This window comes from Gekko japonicus, unplaced genomic scaffold, assembly GCF_001447785.1.
Source record: "Gekko japonicus isolate JY-2015 unplaced genomic scaffold, Gekko_japonicus_V1.1 scaffold368, whole genome shotgun sequence".
In the NCBI taxonomy this organism is placed as follows: domain Eukaryota; kingdom Metazoa; phylum Chordata; class Lepidosauria; order Squamata; family Gekkonidae; genus Gekko; species Gekko japonicus.
This window is the reverse complement of record NW_015176462.1, coordinates 59090-86747: the sequence shown is the minus strand read 5'-3', so window position 1 is coordinate 86747 and position 27658 is coordinate 59090. Positions and strand designations below refer to the sequence as shown.

Genomic DNA, 27658 nt, shown 5'->3' with positions numbered 1-27658 from the left:
AAACCCGAATCCGAATTTTACCGAATTTTTTTTTTTTTGCACATCCCTAATCTAGATCACTACATTCTAAATTTGACATCAGCATGTTATGAAGACATGAGGTTAAGGCTGGTAAAGTTCCATAGTAATGACGAATATGAGCTAATTAAGACCCAATCTAAAAATAGGCTGTGAGGCAGCAGGAAGAAGCCCCCAGAAATAGATTCTTTGCTGTGTGCTTAAAGAAGAAAGATTTACATAGCAGATTTTATTATTACACTTAATTGTGAAGACTCATGCTTCTGCTATCATTTTGACAGATTCAATGGGAAGATCTGATTTTAATAAGAAGTTTCAAGAGTTTATGTACGTAATTTAGTCAAGTATTTCCACCTCACGTCAACCACACCCACTTTTCCTTTTGGCAGAAAAAAAGCTGGGTGAAGGAGTTTGCTGTAATTTTCTATGGAAACTTGAGGCATGACAGGTAAGTAACAAGATATAGTGCCACCAGAAGCCCCCTTGGCCTGGTAAAGTGTCCCTGACAACTGACCATAAATGGAGGCTGACAGCCCCAATCTACTATTTACGTTCAAGGCCAATTATTTCAGATAATTAGAATCACAGAATCATAGAGTTGGAAGTGACTTCCAGGGTCATCTAGTCCAACCCCCTGCACAATGCAGGAAACTCACAAATACCTCCCCCCTCACACCCCTGGTGACCACTGTTTCATTCCCAGAAGATGACAAAAAACCCTCCAGGATCTCCAGCCAAATTGACCTGGAGAAAAATTGCTTCCTGACCCCAAAGTGGCAATCAGCATTTCTCTGGGCATGTAAGAAAGGCCACAAGAACTAAGCACTGATGCAACCCTTCCTGCCCTCCCTCTCATGATCTGCCCAAGTTCACAGAATCAGCATTGCTGACAGATGGCCATCTAGCCTCTGTTTGAAAACCTCCAAAGAAGGACAGCCCACCATCTCCGAAGGAAGCCTGTTCCACTGAGGAACCACTCTAAGTGTCCGGAAGTTCTTCCTAATGTTTAGCCAAAGACTCCTCTGATTTAATTTCAACCCACTGGTTCTGGTCCAACCTTCTGGGGCAACAGAAAACAACTCAGCACTATCATCTATATGACAGCCCTTCAAGTGCTTGAAGATGGTTATCATATCACCTCTCAGTCATCTCCTCTCCAGGACTTGGTCTCCAAACCCCTCACCATCTTTGTTGCCCTCCTCTGGACACATTCCAGCTTTTCTATATCCTTCTTAAATTATGATGCCCAAAACTGAACACAATGCTCTATTCTGAATAGCAAATAAGCCATGACTGGAAATGCCCTAGAAAACCAGCCACGATGTACACCTAACCCAGATATAGCAAATAGAAAAGCAGTGTGGTCATTCTTTTCAGCAGTTCCATTGAAGAATAGTTGCCACTGAACAGATAGCATTCTTCAATCAAATAACACAATGCAAGTTAGAGGAAATAAAATTCAGTTCAACAAAGCTTCATGTATTTTTCACCAATCAGAGCTTTTTAAGAAGTCTGTACCATTTGTCCTTTAGGAGACCCTTCTTCAGTCAGCTTCTCAAACAACTCTTTAGCTGCCTGGATATTTTGCTTCAGGTAGTCCCCGAACAACAAGGCGTAAGACACTTTTTCCATTGCCTTGGTATGGTTCATGTCAGCTGCTCTCAGAAGATACTGATAAGCTCTTAAAAAGAATACACACACACATGCTCAGTTACTCTTTTGAAGAAACAAAAATTGCTCTCTGGAATAAGGAAATAAGTTTCTCTGCTGTTACCTGAAGGTTTCATTGTATGCATTAGCACAATGAATGAAATAAGGCCTCATACATAATTGGAAAGGATGGTATAATCCTTTCACATGTTTACATTGTTTACCAGAAAACTGGTAACCATTGGCTTTGAGATTTCATTAAGCAGTGCCTAGACACATTAAAGGCCATTAAAGGGCAGACCTCTGGCTTTTCCCTGTTTGAACAGAAGAGATTTTCCAGATGTTAAATTCTACATCCAGTGCCAACTTCTATGGGAGTAGCGGAATAGCAAACACTGTAGCCTCTTTAGTTTTCCTTTTAGTTATAACAATAAGCTGATAATTGGAGTATGAGAGCCAGTTTGGTGTAGTGGTTAAGTGCGCAGACTCTAATCTGGGTTTGATTCCCCACTCCTCCACTTGCACCTGGCTGGATGACCTTGGGCAAACCGTAGTTCCGATTAAGAGCTGTCCTTGAAAAAGAGCAGTTTCTGTCAAGAGCTCACTCAGCCCCACCTACCTCACAGGGTGTCTGTTGTGGGGAGGGGAAGGGAAAGGAGTTTGTAAGCCGCTCTGAGACACCTTTGGGCTGTGAAGGGCGAGGTATAAATCCAATCTCTTCTTCTTCTTCTATAAACGTTACATAGTAATACTGGATGAAAAATAGTCAACTTACTCTTTCTTCTGGGCCTTTTTACTGCTCGCATTAAGGATTTTCATCCCAGTTTGGTAAACATCCTCTGCCTCTTGCATTTGTCTTCTCTTATTTGACTGTTCTTCAGCTTGCAGGGGAGGGGAGACATTAAAACACTGCTCAATCACAATCTCTATGGCTATTTTGGTAATTACAGACCACCACAGAACTATGGTTCACATTGAGTTCCTGGGCTTTCAGTAACCCACAGTCTTTTGTAGGCCTTGCTTTGTAAGAATTCAAGGAAAAAAGATTCCCAAGATAAACCCTGACAGACTGGAAATATACAAAAGTACATATAGCTTTGCAGTTTGGTGGCGGTGGCAGCATTAAAAAGGGGACACACCTGCCTGTACTTTGCCAAGCCAAGCTCCCGTTTCCGCTGAAATAAGTGACACGGAGTGCCAGACACAGTAGAGACCTAAGTGCTGAAAAGCAGAAGTACCAGTTTATTTCTGCTTAGTGCAATAAAACCTTATATTTGCTTTTGCACATGACTGTGTGAGCTTCCGAAATCAAATTAAATTAGGATGGCTTGCTCAAGCAATAACAAGAATTTAAAGCAACTCTGAGCTTTAAATTTCAAAAACAATAAGCAATCCACTTTTCTTTTCTTTTTTCTTTTTTGCAGCTGGGATCCTGCAATTGGGCACAATTGGCAAATGAGAGGATGCTAAATCTTTTCTCTGTGAGGGATTTGTCTGGCTACTTTCCCTGCTCCTACTGGTAGGAAAGTAGTTGGGGAGCATATCTGGATTAGAAAATCCTATACTTGTACTGAAGTTTTCCTTGCATGGTTCACCAGCTTGTTAAACGAAAGCATCAGTGAGGTCGCTTACTTTCACAGAAGCCCCATTTCTGGTCGCTCTTGTAGTCATAGGTCGTGGCACACCAGAGTCTGCCATCTTCCCTCCCATCAGCAGTACATTCCACATATTCTTTCTCCAGAAAAAGAAAGGGGAAGTGGCACAGCTCACCATCTGCAGTTCCTCCTAGGGCTCTTAAAACTAAAAACACAAAAAAACAAACTCCCAAGAATTAGCATTGGGCAGGATCTTAGCTGTTGCTATTTCTTTGTCATTTTGTCTGCAGAGCCTTTAAGCCTGTAGAACCTTCTAATACAAACATTTCAACTGAGCAGAAAAACAGTAAGACAATCACAATAACTCAACTAGGACAAAGTATTGAAAACTAACATTCTTAGGAAGCAATTGTTGGAATCTAGGATCAGATGTGATTTTAGGGAAGAGTACTCATACAGCACCCTGCCCCCGCCCCGATTTAAAACCACCTGAGTTTGGCAGCTGTCTGTGAAAAAGATTAAACCTACATTACTTAATCTAACAACAAGGCAGTTTGGGATTTCGCAGATTCATTCTGTTTTCACACACAAGCCTATTCTGGACTTCACACAAAACCTAGTTACTGTTGACGTGGCATTAAGTGAAAAAAGGTAGGCTGCACCTGCTGGTGTCTATGGTGTATGAAACAAGTCTTCTGCCTTCTAACTGTTATAATTAGATAAGTACAGGTTTCATCATGTTGCTACTGTTTTCCCCCAGAGTGTCAACATTACCTCTAGTACATTCTGTCACCATAGTGCTGGAAGGTGAAGTCCACCATGCTTCCTGATGTACTACAGCCTTATTCATACTTTATGTTCTTCGTATGGGTACCTTCTCTTTTATTTGTCATCAAGTCACAGCTGACTTACGGCAACTCCATAGGGCTTTCAAGGCAAGAGACATTCAGAGGTGGTTTGCCATTGCCTGCCTCTGTGTCACGCCCCTGGTATTCCTTGGTGGTCTCCCATCCGAATATTGATCAGGGCTGACCCTGCTTAATTTCCGAGACCTGATAAGATTAGGCCAACCTGGGCCATGCAGGTCAGGGCGCCTGATCATAGAAGATGAAAACTGGTGCACAGTTGTACTTCTTCTACCCTGGAAGAAATGAACTCTGGCCAAAACACTCAATGTTTTGGAGGAGCAATCCCTGGTGGCCAGCGGCAGGAACAGCAGGAGGCTGTCGCTCAGCGGAGGCGCGCGGTGACGTCATCCACGGGCGTGGCGGAGCCTGAGGGACGCAGCCGGCCAGAGGATGCTGACCTTGTGCCGGACCGCCTGAGCGCCAGAAGAAACTTCCAGCCAGTGGACTGCCGGGAATGGAGCCAAAAGCTGGACCGAAGGAGCATCAGCCTCCACCTGGGTGCCAGTAGGCAGTCCCACCCCCCAAGAACAATGTGGCCTAAGTTAGGGTATAAATGTGATTAGCACTTCCCCATGTAAACTGCCCAGAGACCCTACGGGGGTTAGGGCAGTATATCAAATCGAAGGATGGGATGGATGGGATGGATGGGATAGATGATAGAGAGATGATAGAGAGATGATAGAGAGATGATAGAGAGATGATAGAGAGATGATAGATAGATGATAGATAGATGATATAGATAGATAGATAGATAGATAGATAGATAGATAGATAGATAGATAGTAGAGTATGGTGCAATACCCATTACCATAGCCCTGAATGGACAACAGATTTAAGGACAACCCAAGGTAAAGGGCAAGTAGAAATTACTGTACTAGCCCTTGCATAAGATCTATGTGCATTCGATAAAAAGTGGGCAAAGCACTTATATTCCATCTCTGTTCCCATGATCAGAAACATTCTGAAAGCAACATTCCCGGCCACAATGGTTTTGATTATCTGCATACATTTTGTATCTGCACAGGAGCTGTGCCGATGTTCTGGCACACATGCATAGAAAGGGGTGTTGCAAGCAGTCTGTTCCCCCTGCACATGCACTGGCTTATCACTACACATGCCATCTTTACAGGACTTGGGCTAACAGACAAAGCTGGTTGCTCCCTTCAAAATGCACTGCAGTCCTACCCAGAGTTTTGGTATACTTGTTCTTCAGTTTTTATACTTAATCCCTATGGCCATTTACTAGTTTTACTGCAAAGCTAGTCAGTTAAGTAGTGCTCCCCCCTTTTAACACTTCTTTCTTCCTTCTGTTCATTGCAGCTGAGGATCTTAAAAGCTCTTACAGGCTCACATGCCACTGCTTTCACCACAAGCCCCAGATGAAAGCTAGAACCTTATTATTAACTGAATGGTTACAATTAAGCACATCATTCTGATGAAGGCAACAAAACATTACTTCCATTGTGAGCAATGCAAGTAAGGAATTACATGCAACAATTATTGACACTTGGTTAAGAGAGTCACACATTGTGTGTTCTGGCCTCAGACAACAAGAATTATTCCCCTAGTTCCTACCAATTTTATCCCAAATTAATGCCTTTATTACACTTCCGAACTCTGCAAATACAGATCAAAGATGACATACAAAAGAGTACCTGGTTTTTGCACTTCAACCTCTTCCAAGTCCTTATTTAAGGAGCTTGACAATTCTAGAGAGCTCAACTCCCCTAAAGTTTGTTCTTGTTCTTCTTGGTTCCTAAGTCTCTCTCCATCTTCAGTGTGATCTTCTGGTTCTTCAATGAAGATTTGACCTGCTACTACATGTGCTCCAGCTCGATGGTCTTTCACCTGTTCTTCTGATGGCAAGGCTGCCTGCATAATAAGAAGCAGGATAGTAAAATTAAGCTTATTATGTATTCGTTTAGATTAGAATATTTACATCTCCATCTTCCAACAATGCCCAGAGTGACTGTCCAACACCACCTCTTCTGACATGCATAAGATTTTGGTTGTAAAATTTAAAGAAAGAAACAAGTTTTCATATTTAAGAGGGAGAAATATTTGAGGGTGGATGCTTCAAGGGTCCAAGTTCTGATTAGAGATTTTTACACATTGTGCATTATTTTACCCTTGAAAATTCAATTATTCCTTTCTCAGCTTCCTAACATACCTCCAAGGGCAGCAACCACATCTGCTACTTTAAATTCAAAACTGTTCTCTTCTCCGTACATGCACCCTCACCATATTAATTTATTTTTGTCCCCAAACAAATAGTAATTTTTCAAGTTTGAAATGTTAAAAATCTATTTCTTCCACATGCCAAGTGAATGTGAAATGTGAATGTCTTAATCCTCTAAACATGAAATAATCCCTCCCTGCAAACCCAAGCTTCTTGGACTAAAGGATTAGTATGCATCAGGTACTGCCATTGGCAACAGAATCTAAACATTAACATTTATTTATCTGCAAGAAGGGGATATGACAAATGTCCATGAAGGGTCTCACTGCTCACCTTTGATTCAAAGGACTCATCCTGAGTTCCTTCTTCATCTGCAAAATAAACACAAGATTTTAAAACTCCTTAAGGTTCTGCGGCAAAAGGATACACATATCAATTGGATACTATAATACAACAGAAATGGAACTCGCCAGAAAACAGATCATCTTGATCCCAAGTTTAAATAAAGTTGAGGCTAAGGCTGACCATTTCATTCCAAAACAAAAGGACTCTGCTCTTGCTGAGAATAATTCTAGATTATTCTATGCATTGCACCAATTTCAAATGAAGACAGAAAGGAAACAAATACTGTCTGCGATCACACACACTAAGTAATCCACTTTCAATGCACTTTCCAACTGGTCTAGCTGCAAAGTGCACCGAAAGTGGATTATTTTAATGCGTGTGATCACAGCCACTGATTGCAAGACAGGAAAAAGGCATTTCAAATTCCTGAAAGTCGCTCAGTAAGAATCTAAGAACCAGAAAAGTAAAAGTTGTTTAAGGAAACTTTTGTAGTGAAATACAGGAAGTGGAGGGCACAGGAAAATTCTCTGGAGAGAAGACAAAGGTAAAGGAGTATGGAGAGAATGAAAGACGAACTCTCAAGTTGTGAAGCCTCATTCAAGAAGGGTAGCAAGGGGAAACAAATTGACTTGCGATGGTTAAGAAAGTTCAGAGATACTGAACTGGTAAATCAGCTTTCAGAAATGAATGAACTACTTATCATGAAAGACTAGCAGAAGATATATACAAGACAAACATTTAAACGTCAGTGCCTTTTGTTCCTACTAGAGATGTAAAGGTCTGAAAATAAATTAGAAGAATTCAGGGAAAAGAATCACCACATCAAGAGATTTCCCCTAATTTTACCAGTGGAAAAATCAGGTGTCTGGGGGAGCTCTGAGGGGGAGAAACCTACTATGAGGTATTTTATTTTTTTGTAATGAGTGAAAAGCTTTTTAAAACTGTTAATCAGAATATGTACTGTAAAGATTTTTATGTAAGACTCTTCAATATCAGATAATAATTCTTGTGAACACTGTATGTACTCAAGTCATTCTCTGAGGGGCGACTCCCGGGGGCACTCAAGGAGGCGATGGTCCACCCTCTCCTAAAAAGATCTTCTTTGGACCCGGCTGAATTGGCTAATTATTGACCGGTGTCCAATTTGCCCTATTTGGGCAAACTTATTGAGAGAGCGGTGGTGTTACAGTTGCAGGGCTTTCTGGATGACGCTTCCGTCCTAGATCCTTTCCACTCTGGCTTCTGTCCGGGTCATGGGACGGAGACGATATTGGTCGCTCTGACTGACGACCTCCGTAGGCATTTGGATCGGGGCGGTGTGGCGGCACTGTTGTTATAAGATCTGTCGGCCGCATTTGATATGGTCGACCACCAGTTGCTGACCCACCGCCTCACCGACGCAGGGATTCAGGGACTTGCCCTTTAATGGCTTGCCTCTTTCCTACAAGATCGGGGACAAAGGGTGGTGATAGGGGAACAGCAGTCCCAGAGACACCCCTTTGAATGTGGGGTGCCCCAAGGGGCTGTATTATCCCCGATGTTGTTTAACATCTACATGCGCCCCCTTGCCCAGATTGCCCGGAGGTTTGGGCTTGGGTGTCATCAATATGTGGATGACACCCAGCTCTATCTGATATTGGGCGGCCGGTCGGACTCCAGCCCAGATCTGCACTGGGCGCTGCAAGCCGTGGCTGGTTGGCTCCGACTGAGTCGGCTGAGGCTAAACCCGGCAAAGACAGAGGTCCTGGGTTTGAGTCGATGTGGTTTGGGGTTGGGGCTCCTGCTCCTGACCTTCGAGGGGGGGCCTTTGGTGCCAGCGTCGGAGGTTAGGAGTTTGGGGGTGCTCCTGGACTCCACATTATCTATGGAGGCCCAGGTAGCAGCCACTGCCAAAGCGGCCTTTTACCATCTTCGGCTGCCGCGGCAGTTGGTTCCCTTTCTCGACCGCGACGACCTAGCCACAGTGATCCATGCGACAGTCGCCTCGAGGCTAGACCATTGTAATGCTCTCTACATGGGGCTGCCTTTGTCGAAAATCCGGAAGCTGCAGCTGGTGCAGAATGCTGCAGCCAGGCTGCTGATGGGCCTTCCTAGGGGGGCATACATCCAGCCTGTGCTGAAAGCGCTGCACTGGCTGCCGATATCATACCGGATTTGCTTCAAAGTACTGGTTCTTACCTTTAAAGCCCTAGATGGCCGGGGTCCGACATACCTACAGGACCGCCTTTCCCCATATGTTCCCCAATGAGCACTACGGTCTGAAACTAAACATCTCCTGGTGGTTCCAGGTCCCAAGGAGGCCAGATTAGTGGCAACTAGGGCTAGGGCTTTTTCGGTGGCGGCACCTATCTGGTGGAATGAGCTCCCAGAGGAGATCCGGGCCCTGCGGGACCTTGCACAGTTCCGCAGGGCCTGTAAGACGGAGCTCTTCCACCAGGCGTTTGAGTAGGAGCCGCCATGACTGTTGTTACCATCTGTCTATGACTATTACTATCTGTCCTAGCCCATTATTACCAAGTCGCCGTGAGCGCTAAAATGGTGGTACTGTGTGGAGCTGTGGCCACTAAGGATACTATCCTGATGACATCATCTGTTCCCTTGTTAGATATTATGGCGAGCACTTAAGTTGTATTGAATGTTTTAAAATGCATTTTTAATGTTTTATGTATTGGGCATTTGCCCCATCTGTACGCCGCCCTGAGCCCGCTCGCAGGGAGGGCGGGTTATAAATTTAAATAAATAAATAATGTGTTTTTCAAAAACATTTTCATTGTTTAAATGTTAAATGTCTGCAATAAATATTCTATAATGCATATGAAACTACAAACCAATACTTGTTCAGTATTTTCAATGTGATGTTAACTTGATATATCCAAATACACTAACCATATAGTGACTATTTGTCCAATTAATTGACTCTTGTTTACAACATAAATTATTTCCTATTTTCATCTCTCATTTTTTTTCTTACCTCACAGACGACAACACTACAAAGCGTTCATATTTAACATATTAAATAGCATTATTTGGTGATGCTATGGCATTTAGAAGGAATTTATGTAAATAGGGAGTTTCCCAAAAAGACCAACACAGCCATGTTTAACTTTAGGTAACTTCTCTCAAATGAGGGGACTCGTGAAGAAGAAAATGAAAAGAAAAGTAAGGAGAGTCAAATCCCTTTGGGAGCTTGAAGACTATTTAAAACTACAATACTGGAAGCTCAGATAAAATGTATAGTGCGGGTTAGGAAAGGTACAAATGGTTATTTTAAAAAGGCCTGCATGGCTAACAAAGTAATGGAAGCAATAAAACATAAGAAGGATTCCTTTAAGCAGTGGAAGGCTAGTCCAAGTGAGGCAAATAAAATGTAAGCACGGTGATCAGACAGGCAAAAATGGACTATGAGGAACATATTGAAAAAAAGACCAACAACAAAAATTTCTTCAAATACATTAGAAGCAGAAAACCAACCAGGGAGATAGTGGGGTCTTTGGATGACCAAAGGATGAAAGGATTACTAAAGGACTGATTGTTCAGATTTTTATCCCATCCTTCTCTGCACGCAGGGCTCAGCGCAGCTCACAACATATTAAAAATACAAATGAAACAATAAAAACATTCTGCAGTTCAAGAATTTAAAAAACTGAACATACCAGGACAGCTCAAAGGACTATAAAATGCCCAAGATTAAAAAGGGCACTGGGCAAACACCCTCCACAATTTCGGAATTAGCTAAGTCAGGAGGGTGGAGCAGGGGAGGCCAGAATGATGTGACACTTGTAGCCTCAACCAAAAGCTCGGTGGCACATTTCCATTTTACAGGCCCTGCAGAACTGAAGCAGATCCCACAGGACCCTGATCTTACTCAGGAGAGTGTTCCACCACGCTGGCGCCAGAGCTGAAAAGGCTCTGGCCGAGGCTAAACAGATGCCCTTGGGGCCGGGGGCCACCAGCAGCTGTTGTTCAGATGAGCATAATGCTCTTCAAGGGACATAATGGGAGAGGCAGTCTTGTAAATATGTAGGTCCCAGACTGCTCAAGGCTTTGGTACTCCACTGAAAGCCAATGCAGCCGGCAGCGCACTGGCTGAATACGTGCTCTAAGAGGTGTAAGGACACGTGCCACTGCATTTTTAACCAGTTGGAGTTTTTGAGTCAACCTTAAGGGCAAACTAGTGTAGAGTGAGTTACAGTAATCCAGCCTGGAGGTGACCATTGTATGGATTGCTGTGGCTAGGTCACAAGGAGGGAGATAAGGAATCAGTTGCCTGACCAGCCGGAGATGGTAGAAAAATGTCCTAGTAACAGCCGTGACCTGGGCCTCCACAGAAAACAAGGCATCCAGGATCATGCCCAGACTCCTTACCATCTACGATGGCACCAACAGCGCCCCACCAAGGGCTGGGAGCTGGATCCCTAAGTCCATCCCTCCACAACTCAGGCACAGAACCTCCATCTTGGATGGATTTAATTTCAGGCAGCTCTGCTGCAACCAACCAGTCACAGCTTCTAATGCCCTGGCCAGAAATTTTGGGTCGTCCATCCATCAACAGATATAGCTGGGTGTCATCAGCATACTGGTGACAACCCAGCCCAAACCTCTGGACCAACTGAGCGAGGGGGCGCATGTAGATGTTAAATAACATGGGGAGAGGATCGCCCCTGTAGGATGCCGCACACCAAGGATAATAGGAAAATGGCAGAGAAGCTGGATGCATTTTTTTTGCCTCTGACTTTATTGTGGAAGATGCAAAGTGCTTACCCACACCAGATCCACCAATTTCAGAAGGGGTGCTGAAAGTGTTGAAGTGACAACAGAGGACGTCCTATGACTGATGGACAAATTAAAAACTGATGAATTACCAGGCCCTGATGGCATACATCCAAGAGTTCTGAAAGAACTCAAGTGTGAACTTCTGGATCTGCTGACAAAAATACACAATCTATCACTAAAATCTGCCTCCATTCCTGAGGACTGGAAGGTAACTAATGTAACCCCTATCTTTAAAAAAAAGTCCAAGAGGATTTATGGGAAATTACAAGCCAGCCAGTCTAACATCAGTACCGGGTAAATTGGTGGAATCCGTTATTAAAGATAGAATTAGTAGGCATACTGATGAACAACAGCTATTGAGGAAGAATCAGCATGGATCCTGTAAGGGAAGATCTTGTCTCACTAATCTTTTAGAGTTCTTTGAGAGGGTGAACAAACACGTGGATTGTAGATGTTGTTTACCTTGACTTCCAGAAAGCTTTTGGCCCCGCTGGTGGACTGATTGTACCTGGCTACTTTGTGACAGAATGTTGAACTGGATGGGCCATTGGCCTGATCCAACACGGGTTCTCTTATGTTATTTATATGTCTAAATGCTATACATGTGCCAACTTACAAATTACAATTTTATATGCCAAGTTGTACACAATGAATTTCATGTTGTTAAAGCACTTACATCGGTTTGATAAGGAAGATGTGAATTTTTTAAATTTCCCCCAAATCTCCACACACACCCCTCCATGGCTTTAAAATTTACAGAAATCATATCTCTAATTATTACCAGTTGCAAAGTGGTCAATGGTGCAAATCCTAAACTGCTATAACTTTACGAAAACTATCACCAGATCTTTAAAGGGTTGATAAGCACCCACATGGGACTTGCAAGCAAGTTCAGCTTTCTTTCAGGAAATACTTGCTGTACAGTTAAGAAGCTGAAGTGATCACTGTATCATAAATTAGGATTCTACGCGTAATGCTTCAGAAGATGCTGTTAAAAAACAGGACCAGGATCAAGTCACATAAAATATTACATAAGAAATAGCTAATCAACAAAGTAGTCTTGAGTCTGGATAAACACAAAGAAGTATGCAGGATTATCTGGTTTTAAACTGAATCAGAAACTGCAAACATATTTGCATCTGTATCAAGAGAAGCCAACAGTGCATTTCATTCTCATTGCATCATGTTCACATCTCTCTAAAGGAATACGCTCTATATTAGGTTGTAAAAACACAGCTGATTGTCAGCATATATATGTTCTTTCCAAAGCAAAGCGTCCAAAGAGGGGAAAAACAGGGCTTGCTTGTTTAGTGTTTTAGTGTTCAAAGTTTTCCCTTTAAATTTAGCCGGCTGAGCTGTAGGGGAATCACTGGAGAAGGAATAATTTACACCTTTATTATTCTCGGCATCAGACTCTCAAATAATAGATAGGCATTTCAGCTGCAGCCAAAAAAGTAAGGTTATTTTAATGAATAAATATAGGACTGTAAATATTAGATTCTGGCTACTTATAGAGCAGACAGTGAACTAAATGGCCCTCTTAATGAAGGACTAACCAAGAGAAAACAGTCAAAGGAGTTACTAACAAGAGGTAGAATTAACTGCTGAATTGTTGTTCCAAAATGAAACATTCAAGCTTAGCAAAACAGGATTTCGATCTGGTTTTGTGACCAGAAACCAACCATGAAAATGCAAATTGGTTTTAAAAGTCAGTTATACTCTCTAGGCAGACTACTTAAGAGAACAACTTTTATAACCAATTCAGGGGGAACATTTAATTATTGCAATAAAGAAAACTATGGTGGCAATTGTAAGCAGGTCTGTACAGAAGTAAGGCCAATTTTATTCAGTGAACCTTACTTTCCGTGTTCTTAGAACTGCAGCCTAAATGTAGTGAACTCACAGTTTCGAGCCTTCAATTTTTACACTGAACTTCAGTTACCAGACTTATCTCTGAGGTTCTGCTGCGCAAACTGGGAATCAAACTGTTAAGAAAACCCATATTACATATCTATAAATTAATTATTTGTTGACAAGTATTAGTCACTTATTTTACACAAAGCAAGCCAACCAAAGAATACAATAAATTTACAAGGCTACTGAACTGGAGATATTTGCTACAAGATGCTCTTGCTACCAGGAAGCACTAAGAAAAAAAATCAGGCTTGACAAAGCAACCTAGCTAAACTTTTGCTGAATGCATGCATACACAAAGAGTCTGGGGAGCAATACTACATATTTGTCAGTCATGAAGTCATGTTATGCAAAGATAATATTATGTTACACAGATTCCCAAACTCTTGTTGATGAACAAGATCAACTGGGGGACAGGGAAGAGTGTTGGCAGGAGAGAAATGGAAAGTGGATACTTAACCCACTCTCAATAGCTGCTTCTGATTCTCTGAACCCTAGGAAGGCTCCCAGAAAGCTTGGGGGTGAAAAACCCAGCCTGTTGAAAGGGCTGCAGAAATAAAGCTATAGGCAAGCACATTCGTCCCTTGAAAATGAACCTCCTCTTCCCTGCATTCATGATTTGCATGAGGTTCAGAACACATGTAGGTTGGCATAATGTACTTTTGGATTTTGAGAAATATTGCAGGCACATCACGGTCAATTATCTAGTTAATTAAAACCCTGAGGAAACACCTGTAAGAACGAGAAACATGCCAACCAATAAATCCTGGAAAACAAATGTTTTCCCAGAAAGTTCTACAAAGCTACTTTGCCTTTACATTAATACAGAACAAATCGGCACATATGAAAGAGAACAGAGTAAGCACAATTTCAGTGAAGAACGAACGGTGTGCCTTGGTACAGCTTCCCTCTCAGCCAGTTTGTTAACTGTAATGCTTTTGGAACACAACTAAGATGCCCCTACTGACATTCTAGCATCATTTCTACCAATTGTGTTATTATTACAATTATAACAGTAGAAACTCTTTAGGACATATATTTGGATTAAAAAGTACACAAGACAGATCTTTATTTCAGATGAAAAGAATATCCAACAATCTACAATTCTTGCAACATTATCAAATTGATCCATGGGGAAGAAGAAGAAGTGGATTTATGCCCCGCCCTTCACTTGGAGTCTCAGAGTGACTTACAATCTCCTTCCCTTCCTCTCCTCACAACAGACACCCTGTGAGGTAGGTGGGGCTGAGAGATCTCAGAGAACTGCTCTTGAGAGAACAGCTCTGAGAGAACTGTGACTGACTCAAGGTCACCCAGCTGGCTGCATGTGAAGGAGTGGGGAATCGAACCTGGTTCACAAGATTAGAGTCCACAACTCTTAACCACTACATCAAACTGGCTCTCTAAACAGATCTCTAAAAATAGTAGTACTAAGACCTCATGGGCAGCCTGTTCAAGACCATCACTACCTTGTCCAAGCATGCAGCATGCCCAGTTTGCATAACATGCACCGGGGTACTTTAATGTAGAGCTGTTCAATCCATGTGGTAAGACCTGCAGGTGAGTTGCACTAGTCCATCTACTGGGTTGCAAGCCCCTATAGGATTGCTATGTTCTTTGCTGCTTTCAGGCAAGCACTTGCTGCTAGTGTGCATGTGTGGAGTGCAAGGGCACAACATTTCCCATCCCTCGAACCTTGGACGGCTTCTGGTACGGCGCGACGCCAGGAGGGTGTTCGGCATGCTCCGAACCCCTCCGTTCCTCTCTCGTCTTCTTCGAGCCCCCCCAACAAGGGGGAGAGCTCGACCTGCATTCCAGCAGTGAAGAGCAGGAGCAAGAGGCTTTTCGCTGGCCCCTCCCGCATACTAGCAAAGCGGGGGGGGGTGACCAGCGCTGCCCCGACGCGGAGCGAGAGCTTGGAAGAACATGGTTCCCATGTTCACAAGACGCTGCCACCCGGTCTTTTTAAATCCTTATTTTTGTTTGTTGGATGGATGCATCACAATGAAGAGCTAGACATGGACTATTCCCCTTTGGATATTTTGCTGCGGAAGGTGAGAAAAAAGAGGAACCCCCAGTGAGTATTTCCTGCTCTATGGAGAAGCGGCCGCGAGTAGATAAAAGGGAACTGAGAGCGACGAGGAGCGACGGGGGGAAGAATATTGCTTTGGCTTTACTATAAATATGATAGGCACCACTAAAATGACTTTTGGCATGTCGAGGAATATGCGGTTGTAGCAACTAAAGAAAACACACTGAAATTTGACTAATGAAAAGTGATAAAGAGGGGAAAATGGAGGAGATAGTTCAAAATATACTGTTCGGGGAACTTCAGGGAGAGCAATTTCAAAAAACATTGTCAGATATAGTGAGACAAACATGTGAAGAAGCTGTGAAACAAGCTTGTAAAGCAGCATGTGAGGATTTTCTGAAAAATTTTCCAGCGGTAAAGGCAGAGGAGAAGGACAACGGAGAACAAATGGACGGAGTGCAAAGGTGGGCAGGAGCTCAGGAAGCGGAACAAGAGAGGGAGACCTATATTATTCAAAATGTATGTAAAGAAGGGAAGTTGCAAGAGGGGGACTCTCTGGAATGGGTGGTGGAGACGCAAAGCACTCTGAAACCAAAAAAGGACAAAAGCCTTTGTGGGACTGACTGCTAGGAAACAGAAGAGGTTAATAAGAGAAAAGAATTTAAGGAAAGATGTAACGAGGATTAAAGGCTCAATACACCAAATCAGGATTCTAAAGGAACTTGGACAAGAAGCCCGGAAACTTGGAAAATTAGAGAGAGAATACAAAAACCTGCGTCACTTGGAAGAAAACAGAAGAAATCGAGATAGAAAGGAAATTGAATCTAATTGTTACTGTAATGTCTGTAATGATTGGTATATGTTAGTTATAATCATTCCTATGTTTATGGATGTTAACAACAGGAAAAGATGGATGTAACAACTGAGGATTTTTTTATTTTGCCTTTCCGTGACCCCTCATTATAAGCCAGTTTGGATATGAAATTTTTGGGTGAGTCAGAAGCAGTAGCATAAAAGGATTTGGAGTAAGGTGTGAGGGACCTGGCTGTATATTTACTTAGTTATTAGAGGAATGAAAATGAAACGAAATTTAAGACGAACGATGGTAGCAGAAGTGATTGAGTAGGTTCCAGAGATGATATGATCTGCTCTGATACAGCAGTTTTTTGTTGTTTTATTATGAGTTAACTGAAAATGATTGCTGATTAGCTAGATAGTACAATTAATAGGTTATGTAAAGCTAAGTTTCTTAATAATAGCGAAGATTTCTAGGCTTGAATCTATAAATGACATAATCAGAGATATTAAACTGAACAATTTGTGAAGATAATGGGGGATGATTTAAAGTCTTTCTAAAGGGCTGCTCAATGTGACGCGCTTAATTGAGGTTAGGATTTGTGTCTGTCATGGTTACATGTGAATGTTTATTTTTGCTTTTTTCTGTTCTTTAAGTACAAAACCAGTCCAGAGATGGCTGGAACAAGAAGTGTTCTAAATTGTAATAGGAAGAGATCTATTTTTGTGGTGAGGATGGTGGGGTTTTTTGTCTGTTTTGTGGGGTAAGTTGGGGGGGGGAGTGTGCTTGTTGTTACGTTGTTATGTATACAAGGTTGTGGAAAACAATAAAAAACAGTTATTAAAAAAAACAACATTTCCCATCCCTCTATACATTTACAGGAAGAGGAGAATAGCAAAGCCAGGTCACTCAATCGAAAAGCAAATTTCTCCTCAGCCCAGGCAGATTCAAAGACTCTGGCTCCTCTTCTTTCTGTCAAATGACTGATGTCATACGACTTGCTTGGACATGGAGCTCAGTGTGCCCTATGCTACCCCTGAGGTTAAAGGAGGGTCCTGGATATGGAAAGGTTGAAGACCATTCCCTTCATAGGCAGCACAGAATAATGTACACATAAAAGAGTTCTGGTACTCAGATACTAAAAGTTCAAAGTGCAATCTTAAAGGGATAGGGTACTTTCCCCCCAAGCCTGTTGACAACCCTATCTATATGCTAAGTAAATCCTTAACATGCATTAGACTACTGTATTAGGGGACCAGGATATATCCCCCCCCCCCACTACCAAACTTCACATTTGTCCATGATGTTGTTTAACAGTCTGATTCTCTCTAATAAGACAGAAACAAGGTGGCAACCCTTGGAACAGCCAATGGCCCAACTTCAAAGAAGAAGATGCTGTAAGGCCGCCTCCATGCTTAAGACGAGATGGATTAAGCATAATGGCAGGGTCACAGTTAATTACTCTTTGCATTCCACAATTAATGATACATCTACCCATCAATCTCGAATTTTGACATATTTATTTCCTTCACTATGCCCCCCCCCAATTAAACCCAAACAAATAAACTAAGCTTGTTATTCCTGTTTGGCCTTTGAATCTGTTAAACATCTTCATTATGCTGTATGCTAACTTACTGCTCAACCTCTACCTATATGTATGGACTGGTAATTTCCATTTCATTATATCTGAATAAGTGGGCATCCACATGAAAGCTTATACCTGGAATAAAACTTGTTTGGTCTTAAAGGTGGCACTGCACCAGTGTTCCCTCTAAGCTGAGTTAGTGTGAGCTAGCTCACAGTTTTTTAGCCTTCGGCTCACACATTTTTATCTTAGCTCAGGAAGGATGGCTCCAGAACAAACTAAGTTATGCAGTAGCCAAATCGCTCGTTCACAACTTTAATGCCAGTAGCTCACAAAGTAGAATTTTTGCTCATGAGACTCCACAGCTTAGACTGGACTCAAACTTTGTTCTTGGAACATACTGACACTGAAGCTTTGCTGATCCCATCATTTTCTTCCACTAACCTAGTTTTCCCAAAACTACTTCTGGGAAAAAGTGCAGGTGGTTAGTTTTAAAGTAATCGTTATCTGTCAACAAGATAAGTAACAACAACCTTCTTGCGTCAAGTGCCACTCACGGTATTTGGGGCTCCACTATCAAAGGAAGGACGAAGGCTGATAACATATAAACCAAATTGTCCAACACACCACTGGCCATGGCATTACTTTAACTATATTTTCCATGAAAGGCATACACCACTGTCTCTTCTCCAACTACAAAACAGATGGTAGACTTTCAGGAGATATTTTCTTATACAAATTTAAACTAATTACAGATAGCTGGGAATGTGATTAAATCAACCTTTAAGCAGCCTGTCATCCAAAACAGTTAGATCAGGGTTCCGCAGCAGTGCTCATGGGCACCACGGCACCCACCAGTACTTCCCTCAGAGTCCACTGAGCTTTTCAGTGGGTGGGGCCACTGTGAGGCAGGGCTTGTTACTACCGTAGACTCCCTCATTCAAACAAAAGGATGTTCCACTGGAAGATGAAGATGACTGGTAAGCAACTGCGCTTTCGTTAGTGCGCGGTTCCATTCCCCCTTCAGTATTTCCTTCTTTTCAGGATGTGTGAGAAAGGAGATATTCTATTTGGCTTTGTATCCAGAGACATCTAGATTGAGGCATATCAGTGCTGGCTATTATTATTGGATTTGACAGCAGCATTTGACACAGTCGACCACAATCTAATGACTCACCACCCTCACCAATGTGGTGATACATGGGGCAGCCTTGGAGTGGTTTGTCTCATTTCTTCAGAGTTGGGGATAGAGGGTGGTGCTTGGCGAGAGGTTCTCACTGCGCTACCCTTTGGTGTGTGGTGTTCCTCAAGCAGCAATCCTCCCCCCAATGTTATTTAACATCTATATGCACCCCTTTGCCCAACTTGTCTGGAGTTTTGGGCTGGGTTGCCATCAGTATTCTGATGACACCCAGCTGTGTCTGTTGATGGAAGGCCAGTTGAATGCCGCCCCAGATGTTTGGCCCAAGAGTTTGGAGACTGTGGTTGACTGGTTAAAGCAGAGCCGGTTGAAATTACACTGATAGAAGATGGAGGTCCTATATCTAAGCTGTTGGGATGGGGATCCAATTCCTAACTCTTGACAGTGTGCCATTGACTTCAGTGCTGGCTGTCAAGAATCTGGATGTGATTCTGGATGCCTCACTTTCAATAGAGGCCTAGATCACAAATGTTGGTAGACTGGCTTTTTTCCATCTACACCAGGTCAAGCAACTGGTTCCCTTCCTTTCTCCCCCTGACTTAGCTACAGCTGGTTCCCTTCCTTTCAAGCAGCTGGTTCCCTTCCTTTCTCCCCCTGACTTAGCTACAGTGACCCATGCAATGGTCACCTCTAGGCTAGGCTACTGTAATTCACTCTATGCAGGGCTATCCTTGAGGCTGACCCAGAAAGTCCAGTTGGTCTAGAATACAGCGGCACATGTTCTCACCAGAACACCTTCGAGAGCACACATCCAACCAGTGCTCCGCCAGGCGCACTGGCTCAAGGTGGGGTACCAAATCAAGTTCAAGGTGCTGGTTTTAACCTTTAAAACCCTTTGCAGTCTAGGACCGACATATCTTCAGGACCATGTCTCCTGGTATGTCCCCCAAAGAGTGCTTTGCTCAACAGATCAAAATCTTCTAGTGATCCCTGGCCCAAAAGATGTCTGATTATCCTCGACCAGAGCCAGAGCCTTTTCGGCCTGGTGGAACACTCTCCCACGTGAGATCTGGGCCCTGCAGGACCTAATGCAGTTCTGCAGGACCTGCAAAATGGAGATATTCCACCGGGCCTATGGTTTAGGCAGCGGCAATTCCATTGGTATTGGCCTCCCTTTGCTTGCCTTGCTGTTACTTTACTTGGCTGTCTGTTATTGTACCATCTTAATACCCATGGACACACCTGAAGTACAATCTTTTTGGGGAGAAGACGCACTAAGTTGCGTCAAATCATGTGCTGCCATCTGATTGATCAGATTTAAATGATTGTGTATTGCTTTTTAAACTGGTTTCAATGATTAATTTATTACTGTTGTAAGATTGTTATCAGTGCCCGTTGCTACCTGCCCTCAGACCTGCTGTGCAGGGGAGGGAGGGCTATAAGCCGCATACAATAACAACAACAATAATCCATAGGCAGCCATTTTTTGTTTGCCTCCACCTCCCGTGGCAGCCATTTTTGGGTGGTACTCACCACTCTCTTTCAAAATTCCAAAGGTGCCCACAGGCTCAAAAAGGTTGGGTACGCCTGAGTTAGATGATCCACCAAGTATAAAAGCCACTGCATTCCCTGTTAAACCTCTGCAAGATGGTCAGTAATCTGGTCTCCAACCTGCCCAGTTGCCATTCTAACCTTCCTTTTTGGTGTGTGGTCTCTTTGCACTGAAACTGGCTAAAGTTCTATTTGTCAAAATGTCAATGAATTAACTGGGAGAATTAAGAATATGTTTAGGAGTTCCTCCTTGACATTAACATGCCTTCCAAGTTATTAAAACACAGAAGGAACTAAAAACACAAGCTCTAGCCTCCCTACCTCCCATTTCTGAGAAGCAAAAACTGTACCAGGATCACAATATCCATCACAATAACCATAAATAAAATTTAAATTAAATAAATCAAAATAAAATAATAAATTGAAATAAAATTACTGGTCCGAAGGTAACCACATCAGCAATCTCAATATTATACTAAGGAAGTCAGCTAGACTGTTATGCTCTCCTAGATTTAATGGGTTTTTTCTGCTTAGTGCCTTGCTATTATCAGTTTGGCCACCAGTAGAAGACATATAAAATCACTTATTTTCTAAGTAACACACTGTGCCTTGAGCTACTAATCAGGAAGTCCCCAGTTCAAATTTCACCACTGGCCGTAGGCAGACAATATTCTTTCAGACCCCCATCTGCAATATGGGGTATGTGTATGGGACAGTGTGAGTGTAACCACCCAGCTCATAGGAGTGTTATATAGATACAAGGTACTACTTGTGACACACTATTTGTATAGTGCCTTCAAGCATTCATGATTATTATGAAAACATACTTTGGGTTTCTTAAGAACTTTGGACTGCAGCTAGCTTCCATTTGTACTAGGCCTTTCAAGGTCAGCAGTGTAAAAATATGCTGCAAAGGTGTAGGGTGATGTTTTGTAGACAAGGTGGACACCACCTGGCACAGGTTATCATCTATAAGGGGTGATGTATGGAAAACAACTTTTGCTCTCTGGAACTCTGAACAAACAAATCAAACTGAAATGAGCAGCTGTGACGGACTGCACTTTTAAAAGCTTAGAAGTTCTGTACAAACAGATGAAGGACTGTGAAGAGTTAATTCTTGACAGAAACAAACAGCCCTGAGTGGCAGACTGCTCCAAGCAATCTGATTTCAGACCTAGCTGAGAAGAGTTGAGTACTGACAGTTTCGGAATTCAGCCTCAGCTGAGAGCAGAACACAGACAGGAGAAGTGGAGGAAAATTGGCAAAGAAGTTTGGGAAGTAGGTGAAGACTCCCATTCAGGCCAAGGAAAGGGGATAGATCTTTGAGAGAGAAGAAAATTCCCTACCCAGTCAAACAGAGAGTTAGTTGTGAAGAGTGCTGAGATCTCTGGTCTGGTGTGGTTAGAAACTGCCTGGTGTTTCAAGAGAAGGGGTCTGGGTACTGGAAAGAGTACCAGCCTTCTAGAAATCAAAAGAGTCATAAAATAATCAAAGAAAGTGTGCTGGAGTGTTTGGGAAAACACTGGAAAAAAGCCTCTCAACATAAAGATTTAAGTAACTGTGAACAGATTAAGAAACTCTCATTAGCCTGAAATACAAGACCTACAGTCTGTGCATGTACTGGTTTTACCTCAGAGTTATCTATACTGAGTTACTTCAGAAATTTCAACCCCTGATTTTACCTGACCTTTCCACTCTATGTTGAATAAAATAGTTCATTAATTTTGAATTTCAAAACATCTCAAGTGCCATTTTTGGTGGTTTAAGTTTAAGTGCAATCCCAAACCTTCAATCATGTTCCTGGACTGAGCCAGCAGTAAAATATCATACTGAGACAGAGTGGGACAGCCAGTGTTTTTCAGGAAAGAAGAAAACAGTCCGCTAGGGCTGCTCAGTCAGAAAGGCAAATAGAAATGGAGGAAAAATCATGCCTCTGAGGGAGGGAAGTGGATGGGACCATCATATTTTGTGGCAGCATCATGATATGAAAATAAAACCCACAACTATTTCATTCCATCATAAATACAAACTATTATAAGAAAATATTTTATAAATTTGTGAGGAATTACCACAGAATTCCTGTCAGAAATAGCACCACCACATAGACCTAGAGAGGCACATAGAGGTGAGGGAGAGGAAACATCAGCTGAGAAACATCCTAGTCAGGAGGCAGAAATTATGAGAATAAAAACTGAACTGGCAAAAATAGATGCAGAAAAAGAATTAACCAAAATTCAGGCAAATAAAGAACAACAACTAGAATTATCCAGTACTGAGGTGGAAAAGCCTAAATTGGCACAGCAAGAGAGGGAAGCCGAGAGGGAACATAAAAAAGAAATGTATAATGTGAAGATGAAGGAAATCCAGTTAGAGGCAGAATTGCCGCTTCCACAGAGAGGTGGGGAAAGTACCTCAGTGGAACAAAAGAAATGTCCATGTTCTCAGAAAGGGGATAATGTCTAGGCATTTCTCTTCAGCTTGGAACAAACTTGTAAAGATTTTGGGGTCCTAGATGAGGACAGAATGATTTATTTGCAACCACAGATTTGTGGAGGACTAAGTGAAGTTTACTCAGAGATGAGGGATGAGGAAACCTCAAATTATTTGCTTTTTAAGGAGAGAGTCAGACTTAGATTTGGGCTGACAGCTGAATAAAGTAGAAATACTTTCAGAGAAAATAAAAGAAAGCAGGGTGAAACATACACACAGCAGGGTTGTCATTTGGACAGAGCTTTAAAAAGATTGGTTGCGGGAAGTAAAGTATAGACATTTGGAGAACTGATATAGATAGTCATTGGAACTATATTTTTATGTTTATATACACTATTATTAAATGTAGTATATAAAAATAGGGGAAAGGGTAGCAACAACCCTGTATGATTTTTATGAATTTGTTCGTATATCCACAGCTGGAAATATATACTAAAAGCATTACATAATCTTAAAGAAGTAGAAATACATTCAGTTAAAGGGTGAATGAGATGGTAATTGATTAAGCTTGGGTATACTGAAATTAAGTTTTACATATTTAGAAACTAGTGGAAAGTATAATTAGAATGTTATTTTAAACGTCAACATAAAGATTTTAAAGAAAGTGTGAATAGCTTAAGAAACTCTCATTAGTCTGAAATATAAGAACTAAAGTCTGTGCATGTACTGGTTTTACCTCTGAGTTATCTACATTGAGTTACCTCAGAACTTTCAACCCCTGCTTTCATCTGACCTTTCCCCTCTATGTTGAACAAAATTTTTAGTTAATTTAGAATTTCAACACATCTCAAGTCCCATTTTCAGTAGTTTAAGGGGGATCCCGACCCTTCTTTCTGGGCTGAGCCTGCAGCAAAATATCATACCGACACAGGGTGGGACAGCCAAAGTTCTTCAGGAAAGAACAAACAGACCACTAGGGCTGCTCAGTCAGAAAGCCAAATAGAAATGGAGGGACAATCTTGCCTCTGAGGGATGGAAGTGGATGGGGCTATCATAGCAGCATTGTAGACCAGTGACCAATCTCGAACAGTAAGCCCACCGGTCCTAGCTGGCTCACACACTTCACTGATCCTCAGACCCTTATGCTGGCAGATTTTGCCCTTGGCAAAAGGCTCGACAGGTTTATCTGCTTCAGTAGAATATCTGAACCTGAAACAGGAACAGCTGTTTAGCAATGGCTTAAAATGTCAAGCGGAAGGGGGAGGTGAATGCCCTGACCCGAAAAGACTACGTTTAAAGCTGAAAGCTGAAAGGGCAGCTTGAAGGAAGCGAATTACAATGGAGTGTGCGGCGGACCAGCAAAAAAGCGATAAATCACCAGACTTACGGAGAACTTTAAAACTTTCCTCTTGTGTAAACAATGACGCAGCGAGCAGAAGAAATGGCACCGAAAGTGAAACTTATAGCCAGAATGGCCAGCACATCATCGCCGGCTACTAGTTCGGAAGTAACCACAGACTTTCCCAAACTGATGGTTGCAGCTTTGCGCCCTCTACTGGACCAGATGACCAACTTTAATGTCAAGCTTGATACGTTGCAAAAGAAACTCAACACTTCAGCGAGAAAGAAATAAAGCGGATATTCCTGAAGCAACAACAGAAACCGGCAGATGGACCTGAGACAGTGGAGAAGAACAAAGATGCAGAAGAAGAGAAGGATGGGGAAGATTCTGATATCATCTCAATTAGTCTGGCAGAATCCTTTGATCCTGATGCAGAATCAGGGGCTCCCACCCCTAAAGCATTAAAAAACTAATTTGGACTTTGACAGGAGGAAAGGAAAATGCAAAATAGTTTAACTTCGATAGCCTGATGTTTATTCTTAATGCATAACCTTAAACCTCTGATATTTACACTATAGCCAAAGAGATTGTGATTGCTTGCTTGACACTTCTATATTATTAATCCTCATATTTACTATTAAGATAATAGGGATGTATCAACAATCTTCTATTTCTGTACCATGGATCCTTGTTACTCTTTATTTTAGGTTCCCTTCCCCTGTAGGTTTGTAGTTTAGAAAATAAAAAAATTGAAAAACCAAGCAATGCTCCCTATCTGTAAAACAGTTTAGTATTTGCTTTATTTTGCAATGGCTACAGTTACATTTCTGCTCCTTCAAATCTTGTAGCTATAATCTGGACTCTTAGTGCTGCCACTGCCCACACACATCCCTCAGTACAAACTGATTTCCTTTTTGATCTTAGATTCTAAGTTTAGATCTATGATTTATCTACATTTACTTCTGATACCAGATACTGTGGAAATTTCCTTCAGATTGCAAACTGCAGCAGGTGATGGCTCCAATGAACTCCCTAAAAGCATCATACTGTTGTGTGGGAATAAGGGGGGGGGAGGCAACTTTACAACTGACTATCTCTCTTAACACTTTGGCACACTCTTAAGGAAGGGGCAAATGTCCAGTTGCCAGCACAAAGAATAATGAGCACAAGGGACATACCTGGTGAGTGCTGTCCCCAGCCTAAAGGCACAACAGAATGTTCCTGTTGCCCTAGGCAAGTACTTGATACCGCTACACAAGAAAGTGCTTCCCAAACTGCATTTTACTTACCCAGTAACCCCATTTCAAACAATGCAGTATCCTAAGATAGAAATGCCACTGGTATATAATGGGTTTCACCCCAAACAAATTGTCTTTAACTTTTTTGTCGTGTTTGAAATTCAGGAACAAAACTATAGAACTGGCCAGTTCCAGAAGCAAACACTTTGGTATAATAAAATTACCTTTTCTCCTAAGTACTGCAATAAATACTTTTGCATATTAGTTTACAAACAAGATCCATCTGCCAACACAGATAAAAAAAATTACCAGCATGCTTTCCCTCACAAAATAGCTGACATTAGAGGGAAAGGTTCTGAAAACAAGGGGTTTAATTGTTTGAGTTAGGTATAGATTTGCAGTCAGGATCTTTACTGCTTATTTGTGGCAAGAACTGCGGAACAGGCAATGGTTATGGGAAAAGATGACTGAATAATAAGTGTTAATTTTTTTGTGTGTTGTTGTTGTAGTGTTACCTGCACAGTCTTTCATTCAAGGGCAGGCAACTAATTCAAATTAAACAGTTGGATACCGAAAGCCACTCTCTCATACTTACTTTTCCTCCAGCTGTACATATGTTTAAACACACACTTTCAATTCACCAGATTAGGAATCCAGACTTCTCACATGGCCACTTGTCACCTTTAAACTTCCCATTCCCTGCTGTACCCACCCTTCCCCAACCAACAATGCCCAAATAGTTCCTATTCCAACCTCCAAAGCCATCCACCCCATTTCACAAAGGCTACCATCTTTGCATTCACAGATCTAACCAGCCTACTGGTACCTCTAGCCCCAAGGGCCAGTGCAATTGAGAGACGACCATGGTGTCAAATTCCAGGGACAATCAGTTTAGCTACATACACATCTTGGGGGGGGGGGGGGTTGTTGCCTGCACTTTTGGAAAGAAGACAAACAAAGAGCTCAGCAGCTGATAATGATCAGAGTAGGATCCTGGAGCATTCTAATCTTAGCCAGCTCACATATATAAGCACAACTGGGAGAGAAGACAAAAACAGGACAGATGTACTAAGTGTTAAAATTGAAAATCAATAAAACAACCTCACTGTCTATCCTTTAACAATGAGTGTATTACTACTGAATGTGTGCATTTCCATTATACTGGATCAAGCTACTGTTTTCTCAACATCAGCATTATTTACTCCGACGGGCAGCATCTCACCAGGGTCTCAGGCAGAGGGTTTTCACATCACCTGCCATCAGATCCTTCTGAGTGGGGTTGCTGGCAATTGAGCCCAAGACTTTCTAAATATTGCCCAACACAGAAGGCACTGGAAACAGGGATAAGATTTTCAGTTTATAATGTCACACTGACTCACACAAAAAGAGACAACTAGTGGGCCAACCATCGCTTAAAAGGGCCTTCTTGATGCAGCCAGCCTACAACCAATGAAGTGGCTAGAGTTGGTATCCTAGGTCCAAAGCCCAACCACCCTCCCTCAATGAGTGACCCACCTTACAGGGCTGCTGTGAGGACAACCCTCAGTATATTGCAATAAGCTCCTTGGAGGAGGAAGAGACGAATGACACCCTCCCTCGCTCTGAGGGGCAACCACACGCTCCCGATCCACGCCATCCCCCCTGTTCTATCACCACCCCCTTCCAAGCCTCCCTCTCAGGGTCTCCTCCTCAAGGTGAGGCCCAGCCGCACGCAAAGGAGTTCTACTAACCGGCGGTGACAGCCAGGCTCACGAGCAACAACGCCACGGCCCACAGCAAGAACGTCGGCCCAACCCGCCTGCGCGGCTCCATCTCGCTCACGATCCCTGCCCTGAGAGGCGACACCGACAGAGCCCTCCGTCCGGCACTCTCGACCCCGCCCACCAACCACGCGGCAGCCAATCACGCGGCAACGCCTGGGCAGCCCCAGCGCCGCCAGCGCCTCCAATCACTGCTGGACGTTGTCGATGCCAAGAGCTCATTGGCTCCGGCGTTCCTCGACATGGCCTCTTCGAATTGGGTAAAAACAGCCGATTTCCAAAGCTTATGCGCGTGGCTAACGCCTTTCTCTCAGCCAATCAGGAGGACGAAGATGCCACGCTTGCCTTCCCTTGTACAAAGAGGTTTTTTTTTTTTTGCAAAAAATAATTTTCTTCCGGTT

At 42.6% G+C, this 27658-nt stretch overlaps 1 protein-coding gene across 1 annotated transcript in view; it reads right to left on the bottom strand.

Moving 5' to 3' along the window:
* The window catches only part of SEL1L (sel-1 suppressor of lin-12-like (C. elegans)), a 57677-nt gene extending 30343 nt beyond the window's left edge, over positions 1 to 27334 (bottom strand). Inside the window, exons 1-6 of the mRNA XM_015427032.1 lie at positions 27228 to 27334; positions 6684 to 6721; positions 5827 to 6043; positions 3301 to 3468; positions 2444 to 2549; positions 1537 to 1699 (exon numbers count right to left, since the gene is read on the bottom strand). Coding sequence (XP_015282518.1) covers positions 1537 to 1699; positions 2444 to 2549; positions 3301 to 3468; positions 5827 to 6043; positions 6684 to 6721; positions 27228 to 27309 — 774 coding nt within the window. The 5' untranslated portion in view covers positions 27310 to 27334. The remainder of the gene's footprint in view (positions 1 to 1536; positions 1700 to 2443; positions 2550 to 3300; positions 3469 to 5826; positions 6044 to 6683; positions 6722 to 27227) is intronic.
* Between the last annotated feature and the right edge of the window lie 324 nt (positions 27335 to 27658).